Consider the following 23,319-nt stretch of genomic DNA (forward strand, 5'->3'; position numbering starts at 1 on the left):
GGAAAGTGCAAGTTGGTAAACTAATACAAGTTAGTTGGGGCTAAATATACTCTTCTCTTCATTTGTGTTAAAGCTCAACGTTTTCCCCGCGTATAAACAAGCCATCCATTGTGGGTTTTCTTTGACAGCAAAGTTTAAACTAGCTCTTTGTTCTTGAGTTATTGCGATGTTCCTTGAGGAATGAAGTAAACAGTGCGCTCTCTTGTGGATGCAGGCTACTGGTGGATTGTCCTACTTTTTAGTCATAGCTCTGGTTTTGCGTGGAACCTGAGTGTTACAGGTAGAGTGTGAAACAAACACACCGTACACATTTTATGTTTCCATAAAAGCAACACATTGATTTTATTTCATGAATTATATAGGCCTACATTAAATGAACTGCTGAAAAACATGTTGTATAGCCTATTGCATGTTATCAATATTTGCAAAAGTGATAGATATTATTAATCTAGTTGTCGAAATCATATGAGACAGTTCGCCTGAATACAGTAGGAGTACAGTAGATGCCACACAACGTCATGTGTAAGAAAATTTGACACAACAAAAGAGTGGACACACATTTCATGGTGGCCACTAGCACTGGTTTCACACACAGTTGTCACATTCAGGAACACGTTCAGAAGAAAAGCATTAAATATCACACAGACATGACATTACATACTGATATATCCATACATACTATATAGGCCTGTTAAGCATACAACCAACTGTTATCACATTCGCTGCTGCCTTTCACGTTTTTGCATTACATGCTAGAGACAGATTAAATAAATAGTTGTAAACAAATTACATCTGTATTGCTCTCAAGCCATGCGTTGTTTTATAATTATGTCCTGTCATTCCATCATTAAGATTTATGACCTGCATACATCTCAGTTCAATTTAACACTGATAAATATAATTATGCCATTACATTCTGTAATTCAAGGTAGTTCTTTTTCTATTGAGATTGTAATCTAATCATTTGGATAATATACACAGTCGTTCTGTATAGAGTACAACAGACATTTAGAGACATTTAGATAATAGTGCACTGCTGCATACAGAGAAGTAATGAGACAGGCATTCAAGTACAGAACAAGTTGCTTTGCAACATACACCATCTAGTGGTGAAACATATAAAACCACAAAACAAACAAAAAAAACAATATTAGTCAAGAAACTATTAACAAGAGGGTGAGAGTGGTTTCTACAATAATGGAAATGATGCAGACTTGAAAGAAACCAAATCTCACACTGAAAAATGAAACACAGCAAATTACAAATGCAGTTAATAGGTTAATCGAGTTCAGTTTTCATAATACTCAGTGTGCAAACAAGCAGTCATCATATGGTATTACTGGGATGTTAAATGCTATGTTATTTTCAACAGACTCTGTAGATAGTCTAAATGATGTGAGACCAAATAATCAGCTCCCCACTGTCACAATGCTGTGTCCATGGAGTTTTGAAGGAAGAGACAGCGGTGAAAGACAGCGATTCACCCTCTTCCACCACGGGTGCACTCTCTTGCACTCTTGTACTCTCTTGCACTCTCTTGTACTCTCTTGCACTCTCTCGCACTCTCTCATCCTCGTCACACATAACTGTTCTTGTCTCTGCGGGTGGTCATCCTGAGCAGGAATGAGCGTGTGCTGCGGCGGAACTTGGGCTGCGTGAAGTAGAAGAGGATGGGGTCCAGCACGCTGTTCATGCTGGCGAAGGGCCGCGTGCTCTTGTAGATCACGGAGAACAGGTTCCTGACCTGACAGGGGGCCTGGGGCAAAATGCGCACCATCAGGTACATTGTCTTGGTGATGTGGAAGGGCAGGAAGCTGATGACAAACACCAGCATCACGATGATGATCATGCGGGCCGCCTTGTCCCTTTGCTCCCGCCCGGCCTCCCCAGGCCCGCCGCATTGCCGGCGGCACAGCACCCGCGCCATGAAGCAGTAGCACATCACCACGGCCAGGAAGGGCAGCAGGAAGCCCAGGCAGGTGAGGGCGATGCCGTAGGGGAAGTACTGCCTGGAGCGATTGGGCACACTCAGGTCGTAGCAGACGGTGCGGTTGCGCTGGGTGCCCGTGGAGGCAAACTGGAAGGTGGGCACGCAGAGGATCGCCACGGCCAGCCACACGCCAATGCACACTTTCCATGCCAGCCGGCGGCCACCTTGCTTGTGCCAGGTGGCCATGGGGTGGCAGATGCCCAGGTAGCGCTGGAAGCTGATGCACGTGAGGAAGAAAATGGAGCCGTGCAGATTGCCGTAGAACTGGAAGCGCACCAGGCGGCAGGCCAGGTCCCCGAAGGGCCAGTAGTCATGGCTGGCGTAGTTGAAGATGAGGAGGGGCAGGGAACAGACGTACAGGAAGTCGGCCACAGCCAGGTTCAGCATATAGATCTGGCTACGGGTCAGCGCCTTGCGGGTCCTCCAGATGAGAAGGATGACGGTGAAGTTGAGCGGGAGGCCCAGCACGAACACCAGGCTGTAGACGGCAGGGAGGAGGTAACGCTTAAAGTCCTCATTGTAGGTGCACGAGGGCAGTGCAGTCGATGAAGAGGAGGGAAAGGGAGAGGAAGATGTGGTATTTTGAAAGAAGACCTCATAAGTGAGGGTCTCAGTCAACATGGGATCCCCAGAGGCCATCTGTACAGCAACTACGCTCTCACATTCTGGAACAGAGGCAGACACAAAGAATGCACATGAAGAACTTGCAGAGAGTAGAGATAGTGGGTTTTATACGTCAATACATTTTCAATGAGCACTTACTATGCTGTATATGTCTATGAATGTACATTCCTTGACTATATGTTGACATTACCAATATCTAATCCCAAATGAACCATCTGCATATTAAACCATTTTTGCAAATGATCATTTCCACTGGTAAACATATAGATATTCCGAGACATTTCTAGAATCTGAAGTCTGCGCGACATGTATTTGGCAAAGGAACAGAGGCCATTCTTCAAACAAGTAAATCATTCACTGCAGCACCACTGGCAGCCTATAACTCTTATTGGCTGTCAGAACTCTCAGCTTCAGCTCTTGAGTTCAGTCTGGTTTCAGCTAGGCCAGGCCCTAAGTCAGACTCACATGACTCCAGCCAACGTCTAGAAGACGGACCCTGAGGGGGGGGTGTTAATGGGCCATACCCCGCTTGGAGATATCAGGAGCATGTCAGGAAGTTTCAGAACTACTGATTGCTTCCTGAGTAGCTGGCCAAAGCTCAGAGCAGGAAACCTGTCCTTTGGCAGATGACCAGAAGAAACCCTGTCAGAGGAGGTGGGTACGGCCAGTAGGGGTGGAAGGTCCATTATGACTCCTCAGCCGTCGGTCTGAGCCACAGACTGCTGGCAAGCCTAAGGAGGGAGGCAGAGCCAACCTTTCTGACCAGTTTAGCACACAAGAAAAATGCACACCTCTTTCCAGAGTCAATATAATTATCTGTCAAAGATAATATTTACTTTGAGTGAAGATATGTATACAGTGTTCAACACTGTCAAGAGCAGGACAGGAACAATGTTGGGCTTGTTAAGCAGACCTTTTTTTTTCCCCCACATAGAATTGGTGTTGAATGTCATGATACACTTATGAGTCATCGTACATTTTAAAGGTTGGGCAGTTACCGAACGTGCACACCCCCGGATTATTGTAATATAACACAATACTAAGATTTTGCGTGACGATTTTCCAGTGTTATCCATGAACAACCAGATACTCATTGCTGTTGTACGTACTCACCTCTCAACACCTCAAGGTAGAAGCCATGGCTTACTGTTGTAAACCCCTCACAGGTGAATCACAGGTACCATTATGTTCTCTCTTGCTAATACATCTGCCTCGACCAATAATAAGAAGCCATTCGTAGAATATTAATGATACACTTATCTAAAGTCCTTTTCAATGCATGTAATGCATAGTCAGTCACATACTGACAAATGCCCAGGATGCTTGTCAATCCTGACATACTGAATGAATCCTCACACTGGAGTCTTCATTAGAGTACAGAAATACATTACATAATTCATTTTAACAAAGCTTTGTTGTTAGAACTCTACCTGTCTGGTGGCTGCTGTAATTTAATTCCTAGGAGATTCAAATCTCCTTTGTTTCCCCATCCACGGAACTTTAGTCTTTTTTAAAATTGTCTTTAATCTAGACACTGATTAACCCTGATATTGTGTAAGACCTGACACACACCCTTTTTTCACAATAATTCACTCTTTAATGTGTGAAACCTTAATGTGTGCGAAGGATTAATGAAATCCTTCATTCCTGACAGATCTGCAGGGACAACATGCCTTATGTGCCCAGGCAGGTTCGTAGACAGACGGGGGGGGGGGGGGGGCTGATAGCGGTCATGCTTCAGCGGGGTTGTGAAATGCCGTCTGCGCAGAAACATCTAGGCCTTCCTCAGAAGGGCTCAGCACATCAAGCTCCACTTAAGTTGCCATTCATTTAGTTGCCATGAGTGTTAAAAGAACATAATGCTTCATTTTCAGTTTGAATGAGAAGTCTCACCGGCAGTCACAATTAGTCCACTGTGTATCTAGCAAACAGGTAATTGAGTGAGGAGTACTGAGAGTGAGGAACTATATGAACCATTGTGTGTACCATGGACACAGTTCCCACCTACGGCTCTACCGGTAATAATGAGTTTTAATGCAAGTTAGTTCTGGCCACACAATCTTACTGAATACAGATAGTTCTCATTACAGCAAGGTTATGTCAGCTAAAAGGTCCGTGTCTGCTGACCACATATCATACATGGTAATATATTCCGGGTTCCCAACCATTTTCATTGACAACATGTCAAGGTCCTTTAAGTACATTTCCATGACGTTTTACGACCTACAAGTACACAAAATTGCATACCTTACACCACAGGTTGGGCCTAATTATTGAATGAAACCTTTTCCATTATTTTTCTTATAGGCTAGTTAGGCTATGTCAAGTGGAAACTGTATCAAGGTTCAGAAATTCACACAACAAATTCGCACTCCAAAACTTTCAAAGATCTTTATCTCCAATGAACTTTCAAAGATTTCCATGACCGTGGGAACCCGGATGTTTTTCAATGATCTTCATCTCCAATGAACTTTCAAAGATTTCCTTGACTCTGGGAACCAGATGTTTTTTCTATTTTTCAAAAGAGGCAGCTAGTGGTGAAAGTACTGTTTTCAGTAGCAAATATTTGAAATGAAATATCAGGGCGTCTCACTTCACATCTTATGTCGGTTTTCCCAGCTGTCTGTTAAACGCCATAGAGCACTCATTATGAGGATTGTGATGATACATGCCTAATCACAGCTATGATGATATTCATGAGAATGCACTGACTCTCATGTCATGTGCCTTACACAGTATCACCAGCATATGTAGATATTAAACCACAGATGCAGATAACTAGATGCATTTCTTAGCCACAAATATGTCATTTACGTTTTTATCTTGCTATATACCACAGCTTTGTTGAATAATCTGTGACATATTTGTCAGAATGTCTTTTCATTCCCATATAGTGACATGGGTATAAAGCTCCAGATTGGATGACTATACTACCCTTGCATATCAAGTGAGTTTCACTAGAAGAAAATGGGGATGTATTGTTACAATCAACAATCACAAAACAGTTATGAAACCAGAAGGAATCTCACCTCAGCTCAGCAGACAGCTTGCAGGCAGAGGCTTGCTAAGACAAAATCAAATGAGCAGGTCTATCCAAAACATCTTTCTTGTGGTAGCCTAGTCTAAAGAGATTGAGTGACGGCAGTCTATGGTTTACGGCATTACTGAATTGGTGAAAGGGATAGTTCTAAAAGTACAGACATTTTAGTGATAAAAATATAGAACTCATGTCTGCAAATAAACATATGAATGCGTAGCAGCCAAGGTATAAGCAGACGTATGGACTCCATAAATATGCCTTATATGCATTTTAAAACTGCTTAACACAGCATTATGTAATGGCTGCAATTTCACATTTATACTTCCTCCAATTAATTATGAGTAAATTAAGCCCTCTGCTGTCATTTGAGAGCACAGCATGTCCATAGAGTTTGAGCACTGCAAGTACACTGGGTGTACACAGGACCTTTATTTTTATTTATTTTTACAAGGTACACAGTCTATCTGTTTCTTTGAACTTGCTTTCCCTGACATTTATCTTGAGTTTCTAGAAGCAGACCCAGACAGATTAGTTTATAGGGCCTTATGCCTACTCCATAAATAAGGCCATGAAGTCAGCTACACAGCTGGACGATGAGGAGGCAGATATCTATTATGTGGCTAAACAAACAGCAATCACTGTGAAACCGGGCTGTGGAGCTTATCGGCACCCAGGTCCATAAAGTGAAGTGCTAACCAGGTCTCAATCACCTGACTCTCTTTGTGTGTGTGTCCATAATTATACATGTATTGTCATGTTGTCCAGGATGTGTGTGTGTGAGTGAGAGAGATAGAGACAGACAGTGACCGGCAGAGAGAGATAGAGTAGTGTCATGTGAGTGTGTGTGTGTGTTTGTGTGTGCATTAGAGATTATATGAGTGGTATCAGTGGCATGAGTGGATATAGATGGAATAGATGAACCGATCAGAATCTGACTGGTGTGGGAACATGTTCTTCAGAACCTGAGACGTAAATACTGGTCCAGAGACACCTCTCCTCACGTGTGCTACAGCCCACCAAGTGTGAGGCATATGAAGCCAAGGCCTTAATTTAGAAACCTGCTGCCTTCCTGTCACCCTGTCTTGGTGCTCGGTGATGTGCCAGGAACAGGACACCACACAGGAGAGAGAGAGACCTCCTCCTCCTGTGCAATAATATCTTAGAGCCCTACTTCAGCCCCCCCATGATTCATTTCTGTGATTGGGCAGTAGACAGTAGGGGTGGGAATCTCTTGGCACCTCACGATTCGATTCGATTCAGATTCAGAGGTCAACGATTCGATTCTAAACCGATTCTCGATTCTAAACCGATTATCGATTATCAATTCTAAACCGATAAAACGTTTATCGATGCATCTCGATTTTTAAAACATTTGAGTTTGCTACTCAGAGTCTCAAATCACTTCCTACTTTGTGTTTGATAATTAAAGAAAATCAACAGATCTATTTTTTTATTAGAAAAAGTGTGTCCTTGTCACAATTATGACTTTCTATGAACAATGCAATAATCGATGCAGCTTGCATTTCAACACAAAATGAATGTGTAAAAAAAAAATATATATATATTAATTTTTTTTTTTTTATTAAAAAATCGATTATGAACTTTTCTGAATCGAGACAGAATCGTTCTAGAGAGAATCGAGAGAAATCGAAAAATCGATTTTTTTTCCCCACCCCTAGTAGACAGACTATGATATATGCTTTCCCTGAATGTGCATACCTACTGTTTTGACATCATAGCCACACTGACACCAATAACAGTAAGGCCACAACAATCTAACGGGTTACTCAGATCCTCCAGGATAAACACTTTATCAAGTACTAGTGCTGTTTTTGTAGAGAAATACTGATGTATAGACAATGGTCACATTATGTCCACAATATATCGTACATCTAATCCGATCATCAATACTGCACAAATGTCTGCAACAAACTCCTGCGCATGTTTTACCAGTCTGTGGTTGCCAGCGTCCTCTTTTATGCTGTGGTGTGCTGGGGAGGCAGCATAAAGAAGAGGGATGCGGTGAGGAGGGCGGGAGCTGTTGTGGGCACCGAGCTGGACTGCCTCACAACGGTGGCGGAGAGAAGGACCCTGAGTAGGTTGCTGACTATCTTGGACAATGTCCACCACCCACTACACAGTACTCTCAACAGACAGAAGAGCATATTCAGTGGCAGACTCCTGTCACTGTCATGCTCATCGGACAGGCTGAGGAAGTCCTTTGTCCCCAGGGCCATTCAGCTGCATAACGCCACGCAGAAGGGGAGGGGGAGGGAGATGGACTTCTCTGCATAAGTCTATCTCAGTCTGCCCTTCTCTTCTCATCTCTTCATTTACCATCCCACTGTCCATCCATCCCTCTGCTGGCTATACTAGCCCCTTGCACAGACTGAACAACTTATATCTCTTTGCACTATCCACACACACACACACACACACACACACACACAAGCACAAGAACTTTGCACTATCCACACAAGCACATGAACACTATTTCTTGCACTATCCTCACTTGCAGCACAAGAACACTTTCCTCATGGACATCAACACTTTACCAATCTATGCACAATGTACCATAGGGTCAGATCCATTCCTGTATCTGTAAACACCCCACTCCCTGTGAACATGTTCCCCCTATGTGTATGTGATTTATGTATGTATGTCTGTGAGTAAGTGTATAAGCTACTATGGATGACCTAAATTTCCCTTGGGATTAATAAAGTATCCATCTATCTATCTATCTATCTATCTATCTACAGTGGGGAAAATAAGTATTTGACCCCCTGCCGATTTCGCAAGTTTGGCCACTTGCAAAGAAATGTGTGTTCTATAATTGTAATGGTAGGTCTATTTTAACAGTGAGAAACAGAATATCAACAAAAACATCCAGAAAACTGCATTTTATAACAGTTATGAATTTATTTGCATTTGTTGCGGCAAATAAATATTTGAACCCCTACCAAACAGCAAGAATTCTGGCTCCCACAGACCAGTTATGTGCCCACGAGGCACACAGATTAGTCCTCATTAGGCCTAACAAGGTACACCTGATCTCAACTGGTGACGTGTATAAAAGAAACCTGTCCAAAGAATCATACTACACACCTACAACCACCATGGGCAAGACCAAAGAATTGTCCAAGGACGTCAGAGATAAGATTGTAGACCTGCACAAGGCTGGAATGGGCTACAAAACCATTGGCAAGCAGCTGGGTGAGAAGCAGACAACTGTTGGTGCAATTATTAGCAAATGGATACAACACAAAACAACTGTCAATCACCCTCGTCTGGGGCTCCGTGCAAGATCTTGCCTCGTGCAGTATCGGTGATCCTCCGAAACGTGCAGGATAACCCCAGAACTACACGTTGGGAGCTTGTGAATAATCTCAAGGCAGCTGGACCCCCAGTCACCAAGAAAACCACTGGCAACACACTACGCCGTAATGGTTTGAAGTCCTGCAGCGCTCGCAAGGTCCCCCTGCTCAAGGGAGCAAATGTACAGGGCCGTCTGAAGTTTGCCAATGAACACTTGAATGATTCTAAGGAGGATTGGGAGACAGGATGTGGTCAGATGAGACCAGAGGGCACAGTGGGTCAGAATTACCAATTTATTACGTCAGGTAGGCTACAAGTGACTACTACAGTTTACAATCCAACAAGTCTAAAGTGAAGAATATAAGTCTAAAACACAACATGAAACATTAAAAAACACTTAGAGAACATGAACATACCTGGCTGATTAGAAGTTACTACTCACACGGTTGTGAGGGAGATCTGGATACAGAATGCTCCTGGTTCTATGAATATCTTCCCTTAAGTACCCATTTATTCAGGGCCGGCCCTAGCACATTTCGCGCCCTAGGCAAGCTTCACTTCTGGCGCCCCCCCCCCAGAAAAGAAATCCAAGCTTCTTAACAGTTCTACAGTAAAGTACTGCACCTTTATTAATTTGAAGATGCATAGCTCTTGATTAGTTGAATCATGTCTAATTAAACTGGCTAGATCGCTACACCAAAACTAACGTTGTTATAATTACTCAAAATTCTATTTCATGACACAACGAAAATTACGCAAATTGCGGTACAGCTGAACGCTATGTTTTGATAAAGATAGCCTGATGACAGTTTCGACTGAATAGCAATAACAAGGAATGTCACACGTCACTGGCTAGCTAGCGTTAGCTAACTAGCAGGATTACATACAATCCATCCGCTAAAGTTGACAATACAATACCAATACTAGGATTTTCACCAGTATTCCTCACTTGTTGACAAGTTGCCGTGTTTGTCTTCCTTAATGGGTGTGCTATGCAATGAGTAAGATATTTGTAGTGTTGTTGCACTAGCTATTGGCTTTATCTGTGCGTCCCTGGTGTAATTTATGACTGGCCGGCCCTTAATATTTGAATCATGTCTTTTTTGTATAATTAATGGACATATTATTTTTTATATACCCGCCTCTGTAACATCCTTAAAGAACTATGTGACAGGGAGGAGGTACATATTTTCTTCTTAACTCCACTAAAGTGCCCAGGGCAATTCTGGCATTCATGAAAGTATTCTTATCTGGGATTAATTCATGGCTAAGAACAGGATTTAAGGATTGACCTCTCTCCTTGGCACGTTTCTCTTCTTCTTCCTTTCTTTTCTTTTTGAATTGCGCCCCGGATGGCTTTTACCTCTTCATAGTTTCTTTCATCGACGTTGCTTGGACACACACACTGAAACCATACCCCTCAATGTGCTAGCATGTTCTGACAACACCAAGGAGGTACGTACCCCTTACTCTTTCGATTTTTGTCTAATTTTTCCCTTATGTTAGATTTATTTTTTTAATGTCAAAATATTGGTTGGAGATATAGAAGGGGGCGCAAAAAACTCTATGTCGCCTGTAGGAAGGACCGCCTGTAGGAAGGCCCTGCCCCCATAGATAACGGGTTTCTCAAGATGAGAATCTCACATTGACAACCAAATGGAGGGAGTTCTCACCCAAAGTTGGGGTGGACCCTCTCCAAAGAGAGCTACCTTTGCACTCTCACAGAGACCAGAATTATCAGGTTTCTGATATCCATGTTTTAATTAATATATATATATAGAACTGAGACCATTTTCCCACTCAGATTGAGACCATTAAAATAAGTTCAAACATTATACAGAAACCATCTTCCAATGTAACATTTCAGTTATACACTCTTACATTAATTTCTCTGTCCCTAGTTTCACCTCAGCACGGACAAGTACGGAGAGAGAACCAGAGACAGAGGTCTGAGATAAGAGTCTCTGCAGGGGGGTGAGAATTTAAACAATTGCGACAGCCTATGGGACATTTTTGTTGGGGGCACAACAAACTAGCACCTAACCCCCGACAAATGAGTAGTTAACCAGAGGAGATAGCCCTCTGGGTTTTTTCTGTTCCAAAAGGTCCATTCCTGACATCTGTGATTTTCCATCAGGAATCCATTCATGCCTTACACTTGCAACAATTTGGCTATACATATTTAAATAACAAAATTAGACCATGGAAATTAACAAGCAGTAGACAGGCTATGATATATGCTTCCCCTGAATGTGCATACCTACTGTTTTGACATCATAGCCACACTGACACCAATAACAGTAAGGCCACAACAATCTAACGGGTTACTCAGATCCTCCAGGAAACCACTTTATCAAGTACTAGTGCTGTTTTTGTAGAGAAATACTGATGTATAGACAATGGTCACTGTGAGAAGGTGAATTTCCTCCCTTCTCACTGTGGCAGGAAAAGGGCGGTTGCCCTTTAAGACTGACTCCCCCACCGTAATGGTTGGTTCCATGTTCCCCCACAACAATGGATGAGTCCAAGGATAATTGATTGGACTAATTTAGCCAAGTGGCCTGTGTATTTTAAAGGGTGCCTGATGAGAAGACTAGGAGAGAGACTTGCCAAGAGAGGCACGACAGCAGGGCTACAGACCTTTGGGGAGAAAACAAGTGTACTGCTTTCCCCGTATACCGGAGTGGTGTGAAACAGTACGTGTCTAGATGCGTGGACACTTTTAGCTTCGCTTTGTTCCCTTGTTTTGTAGGCTTTGTTTTGTGTGCCTTTTCTGTGTGCCTTTTCTGTGTGCCTTGTCTCTGTACCGTGTTTGTGTGCCTGGTATTGTGCTTAGTGTGTGTAGGGATTTGTTTTCGAGGGCCAGGTAATGTACTTAGTTTCAGGTGAGTCTCTGTGCCTAGATTGGGACCTGGCTTGGGCCGAACAGGTGCCTGTGATTGGACCTTAGGACAAGCAGGTGCCCAGGGTACAGAGTACTGCAATACCTGTGAGTACGGCCGGTATGTGTGTGTTGTATGTTTGGGCACATGTCTCGGGCTGCTGGAGCCCTTTGTAAATAAATGTATATATATATTTTATGACAACCACCATCTCGTGTGCGGTTCTTTCACACTTCACCACCCAGTCCAGTCGCCACATCCCCAAACAACGTGGGGTGACCGTCCGGTCCTTCACAGTCACATTATGTCATAAATCATTATTTATTAATATAATAATGTATAGCCATCAGTGACCAGGAACTTCGGATAAAGGGTGATAAATAGTAGTAATAAAACGAAGTGTCATACATTAGTCATGCCAACAATCTAGAACAATGTTTTTCTCCCTATACAGCACAAGTGCATCTATTCAGTCAAGAAATAGAAAGCGTTTTGCTGTTTATTGATTTTTACACTTTCTTTAAAAGGTGGAATCCTTCACAAACACCTAACAGTGACAAAGAACATCAAAGGATTAACAACCTCTCAATGTAATAAAGTGGACTGTTACTGAACATGTGTGCAGAAACCGACTCTATTAGCCTAGTGGTCCACTGACATGTTCAAGGAAGATTGTAATACTATTAATTAAAAAACAACAATCACAAGAGAAAATGTCAACTTAATCAACCCCCCATTAAATATACATCTGATATTCAAAGTACTTTTGGTCATTTTCTACAGCTTTTATGCCAAAATGTTTAACGCAGTATTTTAGTTTCTCTTCTTTGTTCCCCTGAAGTGAGATCTCTCACTCCTGGACTTACTTCCTCTTGTAGCTGACTGAAATAAAGGAGATTGACCAAACACTGACTTGCAACACTCAACAATTGCTAATAAGTCAGAGTGGGGTAATTTTCTTTTTTCTTGCTTTTGTGACATGCACCTGATCATACTTTAGGTGAGGTGTACATCTCAGTTTATTGATGCAGTAAATTCTCTAGAGGACTACCAGTGACAGGGCAAGTTGAAAATGAAATGTTGTGCAAACTAATGTATCTGCAGTTGAATTTATATAGACATGGCTACCTCGTAACCTGCTGAATGACAAACTATTCAGTACACATGTGAATACGAATCATAATGTACTCAAAGAGAAGGAATATAAAGTACATTTGAAATACCATTTAAAATATAAAATGCCAGAAAGAAATTGGTGCATATATCTGACAATGTGCCCATGTTGTCTATTTGTTTGACCATGTAAAGACTAAAAGTGATTATCTAGTGTTGTCTGCTCTTCAACAGAGATCAATATATCCTTCTCAACATATTTGCGAACAGGGGCGCTGCTAGCAGTTGAAAACGGTCAGGGCTTATCCCAGACCAGACCTTCGGGGGTCCGGGGGCATCCTCGGGGCTTCCATTTTTTAATTCTGGCAGCTAAAGGCACCATTTTCATGCAGTTCAAGACAGAAACTGTAAGCCTAAAGACAGCCTATGGCATGCAAGACCTGGGGTCTGTCTGACTCGCATTAACATGACCCCATTCATTATACCATACTGCTTGTCTACATGAAAACACTTTTACTGTTGATCATACTAACACGGGACATGGACATCGCCATAGGTTACCCATAAACTCGCGTTTTGATCATGAAGAAAACATTTACGAGGTATCTCTACACAGAAATTACATGTGAACATCATATTGTCTGAATATCAGCCCTTGTTTGGTAAAACGAGGTTTAGACATGCCTACAAATAGTGTTGTCTGGTGACAGATTTTAAACTGGGGGATTTTGAAGTTGATTCCCTTTTACCTTGCTCGTTCCCGAATGGTCAGCAACAGGAGATAACTCTTCCTTCACCTCCTCTAGTCTCGCATGCGCCTCGTTGCCTTAATCCTTTTTTCTTTTTGAAAAACGTCTATTATCCATAGCCTTCAAGTCCTGCAAGTCAATTAGCTAGCTACCTACCACCAGATGCGAACCATGTCAAGCCCTGTAAGCAGTGCGCGCTCTCCCCCTCTCTCTCCCGCTCTCTCTCTCTCGTCCTCACACAAAATGCGCGTGTGCCAGCTAATGTGAAGTAGATCTGCTGCTTGAATGAAACCCAGAGGACCCAGTACTTGCGATTCTGATATACGATATCATATTATTTCTGAGGACTTTCAATACATGATCGGAATGACAGATGAATAGAGTCGGGGCTTTTTTGTATTTATTTCGATTCTATTCTATTCTAACCATAGGCTATAGTCCCTAATGCCCAGCCTATCGACACTCGTGTTAGGGAATAATTCATGTTTAATCAACTGATCAGATTGATGTAGAGGCTGTACCTCCAAGGTAAACTGTGTCTGAAACAAACAAGTCTACGTGTTTTTTCCCATGGACATCTTGTTCAATTCTTCCTAAATCTTGTTTAAAGTACTGATAAACCACAGACCAGCATCACTGCCATACCACTCTCTTTTCTTAGTCCTATCACTGTAGAGACCAGTGCAGTGAAAACCCATTAAATCCATAGCAACCAGAGGACATTCACATGGGCATCACTAAGTCACTGGAATCTTTTGAGAAAACAGTGTTCATCAGGACTATCCAGAATTACACACCCAAAGGTCCATTCCAATCAAAAGAACAAATGCCGAAAAACATTTCAGATGCACAATTAACATTTTCGTAGTAAATCCACATGGTCTGGACCAGGACAAAGGTAAATCTAACACATTCCAAAGAATATGCTGTAAATCGTCAGAGCTTCTTTCTGACGCTGCCTACCTTGTAGTCAAAAGCAACTAATTAACAGTTGAGCTCACAGGCATTCAGCCGTGCAAGATGAGACAAAGCTTAATGTCAGCACTGACCCCGTGGGTTACACTAAAGGTATGGGACCGTGGCTGTTGCTTTTAACATACAACATTAGCATCCACATGACCTACATTTTGAAATAGCAAATGGGCTCCTCTGTTGACCCAAGTCTATGATGTTATTTAGGTCCAGCTTTCAACAACAATAAAGCAATAACTCTAACTCAAATTATTTTAAGGCTTGCAACAATTTGGCTATATTTAAATAACAAAATTAGACCATGGAAATTAACAAAGTCCAACGTCAAAAACAGCATTCCAACCTAAATCCTTCTGCATATACATGGCATTGAAACATTTTGCTTCAACAAAACATGCATAAGATCCACAAACAAAACGGAATGTCCAGTTTCAACTGCGCCACATGTGTGCTATTTAAAGTGCTGTAGCATGTGTATAACAATATCTGTGGGTTATAAAGAGGTGTAATTCGAGTCAGATGGATTTCATGATATTTCACTATATTAGGATTTAGGTTAGGATTGAAATCTAGATCCCGAGCAAATTAGTTGCTTACCTTTTGGATTATTGGACCTGAAGTTAGAGGGCTTCTCGTTTGTGCCCAGTGTAGCAAAACATGCCACCAACACCACGCAACAAGTAATCTAGGCTACTACGAATAATGTTGTCTTTAGAACTGTAACATGTTGTGCCACGCTTCCGTAAGCAAGTAACATCGAGTGAGTAATTTAGAATCACTCTGCTTCCTCTTTTGCTCTTAGTTTGCCTTCCCGCGTTGTAGTCCACGTCCAAATCACTCTCTAAACGCCCCCGGGTTGTCGCAAGCTCGTTTTCGCAACACCTCAAGTACACTGTGCGCAAATGCTGACTGTCATTGCTAGCCAGCCTGTCAGACACAGCTGAGTTAAGGATTTGATGTGGGACTATACCGCAGAGTTTGTTTACAGTTTCCGTATGCAGCTTGCATATCAGCGTTGAGGATTGCCTTTAGGTCGCTGCTGTAAGACGAATAGTTGGTGCATCTCCTATTTTCTTGAACCACATACCACAAATTACATAGTTCAGTCATTTATCTTGAAAATGCAATTCCAATACAGAGCATAAAACCTTGAAGTAATCCAAAGGGTATCCAAAATCTATTCCGTGCGAAGCCATTCATTTGATTTAGCTCTGGTACAGTGTGTCAATCACCTGAAGGGGTTGTCAGTGACAGTGAGTGTGTTTGGGTGTGTGCTTGTGCGTGTGCGTGTGTGTGTGGCTACCCTGAGTCTGTTCCTGGCTCAAAAGTCTGATGCTGCTCTCTAAGGAATCACCTGCAGTAAGTAAGTTTAAACGAATCTCTAGGATGCTGTTTACAGTGATACAAAATAAGTAAACAAAATAAATGCAAACATACTTCGCCCCTTCATTCCTGACGAAACTTTCCACCTCAGCACCCGTGAATCAATCAGCAAATGCATCGTATTTGGCTAGAAAAGCCAGGGTTGCTCTCATTCATAGTGCCCAGGCCTTTTGGTAGGAGAGTGGTTGCCACTGTAAATCCCTGTTTCAGTGACTTATGCGTGATCGGCATGCATAATTTGTCTGGGTTGCGGCCTAGCTTGTTCAATAACATCTTATTTCCAGTTAGTTTAAATCGTATTGGCCATAGCTATCATTAGGAACATCAGTAGCCTATGGTAGGCCTATAGGCTACTTAACTTTCACCAAAAGGTAATTCAATGTGGGTTCGACAGGAAGCGAGGGGAGAGGATCGGGAGAACGACAGCAGGCCAGATTTGAACCCGTGTCCCCGCGGCCAATGAACCGGGGGCTTATCGGTCATTTATATATTTTAAGCACATTTATGAAAATACTGCAAAAGCAAAATCAAGTCTGTGTGTTTCCATTTATGGTATTATGCTAATTAAAAAGGGACACTCCTCAAGAGATGAGTTGTGAACCACTGTGTGTGTTCTGGGTATGGTACGTTTTCCTTCATTTGAATACATAGCTTGAGTACCAACCTTGACTCTGATGATAGATAGATAGATAGATGGATACTTTATTAATCCAGAGGGAAATTTAGGTCATCCAGTAGTTTATACACATATACACTTATACACCTCACCGACATACATACATAAATCACATATACATACACATAGGGAGAACATATATACATACAGATAGGGAGAACATTTTCACACAGAGTGTTTCCAGATACAGGAGAAGGGTCTGACCCTATTGTAATGTGCAATGATTTTGACAGTGTCCAGGAGGAAAGTGATCTTGTGCTGCTGGTGTGGATAGTGCAAAACAATATATATAATGTTCTTGTGCTTGTGAGGATGGGTAGTGCAAGATAGTGGTCTTGTGCTTGTGTGTGTGTGTGTGTGTGTTTGTGTTATGAAAGTGCAAAGAGCAAAGTGATAGTAGTGCAGAATATGTAAGTGGTAAAGTCTGTGCATGGGGCTGAGATGAGATGAGAAGGGGAGGGCAGACTGTGGTAGACTCATGCAGAGAAGTCCATCTCCCTCCCCCTCCCCTTCTGTGTGGCATTAAAAAGCTGGATAGCCCTGGGGACAAAGGACTTCCTCAGCCTGTCTGATGAGCATGACAGTGACAGGAGTCTGCCACTGAATGTGCTCCTCTGTCTGTTGAGAGTACTGTGTAGTGGGTGGTGGTCATTGTCCAAGATGGTCAGCAACCTACTCAGGGTCCTTCTCTCCGCCACTGTAGTGAGGCAGTCCAGTTCAGTGCCAACAACAGCTCCCGCCCTCCTCACCAGCCTGTCCAGACGCCCCGCATCCCTCTTCTTTATGCTGCCTCCCCAGCACACCACAGCATAAAAAAGGACGCTGGCAACAACAGACTGGTAGAACATGCGCAGGAGTTTGTTGCAGAAATTGAAGGACCTCAGCCTCCTCAGGAAGTAGAGTCGGCTCTGACCCTTTTTGTAGATTGCATCAACGTTGGCTGACCAGTCCAGTTTATTGTCCATATGAACACCTAAGTATTTGTAGGTGTTGACCACCTCCACACTGACCCCCTCGATGGAGACTGGTAGCAGAGGAGGCTGGGACCTCCTAAAGTCCACCACCATCTCCTTGGTCTAACGGAACGTGTCCACGGCATGCGATATCGTGCTGCTCTCATTGGGATAGAATGGATGCGATTTGCTGCATACTGAGGAAAAAATCGTGTCTGCTGCCTGCAAAAAGTTGGGCATGCTTTATAACTTTATGTAAATGAGAGCGATTTGCTGCATGCTGAGAGCCAATCAGTTCGGCGTGTGTGTTATTTGGAAGCCAACGTAGTTCATAAGGAGTAATCAAAAATATCGAAACAAGATGGCGGCGTCTCGGGACTCTGTTACTGGGAAATATTTTATGTGAATAACGGTTATCTACAGGACTTTTTATATGTCTAATCGACTCGGTTTGTTGTTTATATGCTACACGAATGCTGTGAGGTCAAACAGAATATTGTAGGTCTTGAACTCAAGCTCTGGACTATTACTGTTAGCTTGCCGCTAACACTTTAACCAAAAACCCATTGGAACACATAGTGGCTAGCTAGCTGCTAATAAGTTACCTATAACTAGGGTGACCAGACGTCCTCTTTTACCCGGACACGTCCTCTTTTACAGGACTTTTTGTATGTCTAATCGACTCGGTTTGTTGTTTATATGCTACACGAATGCTGTGAGGTCAAACAGAATATTGTCGGTCTTGAACTCAAGCTCTGGACTATTACTGTTAGCTTGCCGCTAACACTTTAACCGAAAACCCATTGGAACACATAGTGGCTAGCTAGCTAGCTGCTAATAAGTTACCTATAACGTTTAATTGATTGTTGTTTACTTTGCACAAGAGCACATTTTGGGACGAATGACCCAATCCAATATTAGCGATCTCAGTCACTACGCGGAGTTTGAGTATCTAATCATGTATTTAATGATGACTTTATTGACAGCACAAAACTGTAGGTGCTTCCAACATAACCGCGAGCGCTAAAAAGCAAAGCCCACCTGGCTATCCCTAGCAAAGCCCAACTTTGCTACAGCCAAACATGATTTTCCTGACCACGCCCCCCATGCGACTTTACGCATAGCGATTTAACGCATGTCATTTGTGCCGTGGACACGTACCGTTAGTGGCGTTCAGTTGCAGGTGGTTATTCCTACACCACTGAACAAAGTTATCCACCAGGCTCCTGTACTCACCCTCCTGTCCATCCCTGATACATCCCACAACAGCAGAGTCATCAGAGAACTTCTGGATGTGGCATGACTCCGTGTTGTAAGTGAAGTCAGATGTGTACAGGGTGAACAGGACTGGTGAGAGCACAGTCCCCTGTGGAGCACCAGTGCTGCAAAACACAGTCTCAGAGACACAGTCCTTCAGTCTGACGAACTGTGGTCTCTCCGTCAGGTAGTCAGTGATCCAGGAGACCAGGTGGACGTTCACACCCATCTGCAAGAGCTTGTCACTCAGTCTGAGGGGCTGGATGGTGTTAAAGGCACTAGAGAAATCAAAAAACATGATTCTCACAGCACCTTTCCCCTTGTCCAGATAAGAGTGTGTCCTGTGCATCAGGTAGACGATGGCATCTTCCACGCCCACCTTCTCCTGGTAGGCAAACTGCAGCGGGTCGAGTGCATGGCGTACCTGGGGTCTGAGGATGTGAAGTAGCAGTCTTTCCATGGTCTTTGAAATGTGTGATGTTAAGGCGACTGGCCTGAAGTCATTAAGCACACTGGGGTGTGGCTTCTTTGGAACGGGGATGAGGCAGGATGTCTTCCACAGTGCAGGGACCTTCCCCAGTTGGAGGCTCAGGTTGAAGATATGCTGCAGAGGCTCACCCAGTTCCACCGCGCATTCCTTGAGAAGTCTTGGACAGACTCCATCGGGGCCGGCTGCTTTCCTGGGGCGCAGTCTCCTCAGCTCTCCTGTGACCTGAACCGCCGTGCTCATCACTACATTAATTTTGTCAATATTTACATCAGTATTGATGTATTTCATTAGCCTGACGATGTCATACTCATAATTCTGGTCAGAATATGAGTCTGATACTGCTCCATTGGGCTGTGATTATGGGGCGTGTTTCAACCGAACCAGGAAAAAAATGCCTCTTCGCTCAATTGGATATACCTAAAACCAATCAGAGCACCGTAGTATGACCATAACGTAGACCATCGGGACCATCTGATACATTAAACTTTTACCGGATCCCGTAGGAAGGACGGCAAAAACATCTTTTCGATCGACAAATACCTTGATCGCCTTTCTCTGTTCCTCTTTCAAAATGAATGTGCTGTCAATGTCTTCTAAAACAGACTCGAATCTCCAAATTTCAGCTCTCCAGCGGCAGCCATGTTTGTTGAAAACCAATTCAACCCAAATGCTTTGGTGACGTGATTGATTACGTTACGGTTGATCATCTGTCCATCATCTTATAAAGCCCGCCCTGACAATTTGATTGGTCTGGTGACTCTGGTCAAGTTTTTGATCAGGCATAATTTCTCCCCAACGGAGCAATGCCAGACCGAACTTCCCGACCTAAAATGTTGTGGGCGGGGCTAAGTTCGTCTGGCATCCAGGATAGTGTTTCATCCCAGTTCAGTCACATTTAGATTACAGCTCAAAAAACACATTTAAGTGTGCAGTACCTGTTTAAGCGTTACTGTTCTGATGAGTCACAGCTTGTGGCAACATCTCTTAAAACACTTATTTTCTTGTCAGTTGATGAGTAATTTAGGTTTTAATGGCATCTGGCTGATACACAACCTACACAACCTACTAGCAAACTTTTACATGCTAGCTAACTATCCAGGTAGCTCACATTTGCTTGTCAATCATTACTGTGTGTGTGCGTCTGTGTATCGAGCAGTGTAAGGAACTAAGCTGAAAGTATAAGATGTATCGTCAGTATCTATCTTACCTCTTTTGTAAAAAGATCCCACCAAAAATATCCCACCAAACAGGTATTTGGGAGACAGGTTTCCACCAGTTCTTTATTTTTTTTCCTCGGTACACTTGAGTGCATCTAGCCCCCAGGTTTTGGATGTGACATGACTGATTAGCATCACGCCAGCATTAATCATAACAGACTTGGCCCATGACTCTGTTTATTCTTTACCTGTTAAGACTCTATACTGCTGAACCAACTGACTTTAAATTGCCACCTTTCAGTTCTTTCAAAATGGAAGTTGGGATCTTCCACATTGTGCATATGGAGCAATAACATGATGCAAAATCTCATGGTGAATATCTCAAACCTTCCTCTTATAGCACCATTGATGCATTGCTGTCTGTCCTCCACTTACTCTTTTTTAAATCTCATCTTTCTCATAAACCATGACATAGTCAACTGAGGAGGTTACACCAGTTGCATAGGTATGTTTCACATCTGCATAGTTACAGTGGGGAAAATATGTATTTGAACCCCTGCCGATTTCGCAAGTTTGGCCACTTGCAAAGAAATGTGTGATCTATAATTGTAATGGTAGGTGTATTTTAACAGTGAGAAATAGAATATCAACAAACAAATCCAGAAAACTGCATTTTATAACATTTATGACTTTATTTGTATTTGATGCAGAAAATAAGTATTTGAACCCCTAAGCAAACAGCAAGAATTCTGGCTCCCAATGACCAGTTATGTGCCCAAGAAGCACACAGATTAGTCCTCATTAGGCCTAACAAGGTCCACCTGATCTCAACTGGTGACGTGTATAAAAGAAACCTGTCCAAAGAATCATACTTCACACCTTCAACCTCACCACCATGGGCAAGACCAAAGAGTTGACCAAGGAAGTCAGAGATAAGATTGTAGACCTGCATAAGGCTGGAATGGGTTACAAAACCATCGGCAAGCAGCTTGGTGAGAAGCAGACAACTATTGGTGCGATTATTTGCAAATGGAAGCAACACCAAACAACTGTCCATCGGTCTAGGTCTGGGGCTCCATGCAAGATATCCCCTCATGCGGTATCGGTGATCATTCGAAAGGTGCAGAATAACCCCAGAACTACACAGGGGGAGCTTGTGAATGATCTCAAGGCAGCTGGGACCACAGTCACCAAGAAAACCGTTGGCAACACACTACGCCGTAATGGTTTGAAGTACCGCAGAACTCTCAAGGTCCCCCGGCTCAAGGAAGCACATGTACAGGGCCGTCTGAAGTTTGTCAATGAACACTTTCCTGATTCTAAGGAGGATTGGGAGACAGGATGTGGTCAGATGAGACCAAAATCAAGCTCTTTGGCATCAACTCGACTTGCCGCGTTTGGAGGGGGATGAATGCTGAATATGACACCATCCCCACCGTCAAGCATGGAGGTGTAAGGCAGAAATCGATCTCTACCGGGAAAACACTGATGTCAGGAATGGACCTGTTGGAACGGAAAAACCCAGAGAACAATCAACTCTGGTTAACTACTCATCTGGCGGGGGTTAGGTGCTGGTTTATTGTGCCATCAGCAAACATTGCCCAGAGGCTGTCGCAATACCCTAAATTCCAACCCCCCTGCAGAGACTCTTATCTCAGAACTCTGTCTCTGGTTCCCTCGTCGTACTTTTCTGTGCGGTGAAATTGGGGACAGAGAAATGAGCATAAGAGTGTCAAACTGAAATACAATATTGGAAGATAATTTCTGTAGAATGTTTGGACTCATTTTAATGGTCTCGGTCTGAGTGGGAAAATGGTCTCAGTTCTCCAGCTGTATATATTAATTCAAACATAGATATCAGAGACCTGGTATTTTTGGTCTCTGTGAGAGTGCAAAGGTATCTCTCTTGGGTGGGGGTCCACCCCAATTTTGGGTGAGAACTCCATCCATTTTGGTTGTTAATGTGTGATTCTCATCTTGAGAAACCTCTTGGGGGTTATCTATGGGGGTAATTATTAGGCCAGATGCAGGACTAAAATGTGTACTTAAGGGTAAGACCGTCAAAGAACTTGGAGCATTCTGCAGTTCAGATCTCCCTCACATCCGTGTGAGTAGCCACTTCTAAGCAGCCAGGTATGTTCATGTTCTCTAAGTGTTTTTATGTTTCACGTGGTGTTTTAGAAAGTTATACTCTTCATTTTAGACTTGTTGAATTTGTAAACTGTAGTAGGGCACTTGTACCTGTCGTAATAAATTGGTAATTCTGACCCACTGTGCCTCTTCCGAAATTCTTAACTAGAAAAGTATCTTAGGTTCCAGTGTTTCCACAGATGTCGGGCTAGAGGTAGTTTCAAGCCCCAAGTAACCACAAGCGTAAAACTTTGGGGGAACTGGCTATGTCTCAACTGGACTAGACCCGCTACAGCTAACTGTTAATTGTATTATGTAGCGGTGGTGAGCCGACCAGCCTCTGCACTGGATCGAATGGTTATACGGGATCGATGCCTCAGCCGGGCACCCGTCCCTGAACCAAGTCGACTAACATGCTGCAAGGTCCCGTAACGGAGCTGTAAGACCTCTGAGCTAGATCTAGAATAGTTTCTGCCTGTGCCGTGGGTGTGTCAATCGGCCGTGGCATTATCCTAAGCGCCTCATTCCAAGGCAAGCTGGTTACTAAAAAGTAAGGGAGGAATTCATATACAGACGATAGGTGTACAA

General features: G+C 43.1%; 1 protein-coding gene across 1 annotated transcript; it reads right to left on the minus strand.

Annotated features, from left to right (window-relative positions):
- Positions 1-310: 310 nt before the first annotated feature.
- LOC105897158 (P2Y purinoceptor 3) lies at positions 311-15,541 on the minus strand. Its single transcript, XM_012824043.2, has 2 exons — positions 15,283-15,541; positions 311-2,655 (listed from the first exon to the last, which is right to left on the minus strand). Exon 2 carries the CDS (start codon positions 2,627-2,629, stop codon positions 1,577-1,579), a length of 1,053 nt encoding a protein of 350 aa, XP_012679497.2. The 5' UTR covers positions 2,630-2,655; positions 15,283-15,541; the 3' UTR covers positions 311-1,576.
- Positions 15,542-23,319: the final 7,778 nt, after the last annotated feature.

This window comes from Clupea harengus, chromosome 9 (genome assembly GCF_900700415.2).
Source record: "Clupea harengus chromosome 9, Ch_v2.0.2, whole genome shotgun sequence".
Classification (NCBI taxonomy): Eukaryota; Metazoa; Chordata; class Actinopteri; order Clupeiformes; family Clupeidae; genus Clupea; species Clupea harengus.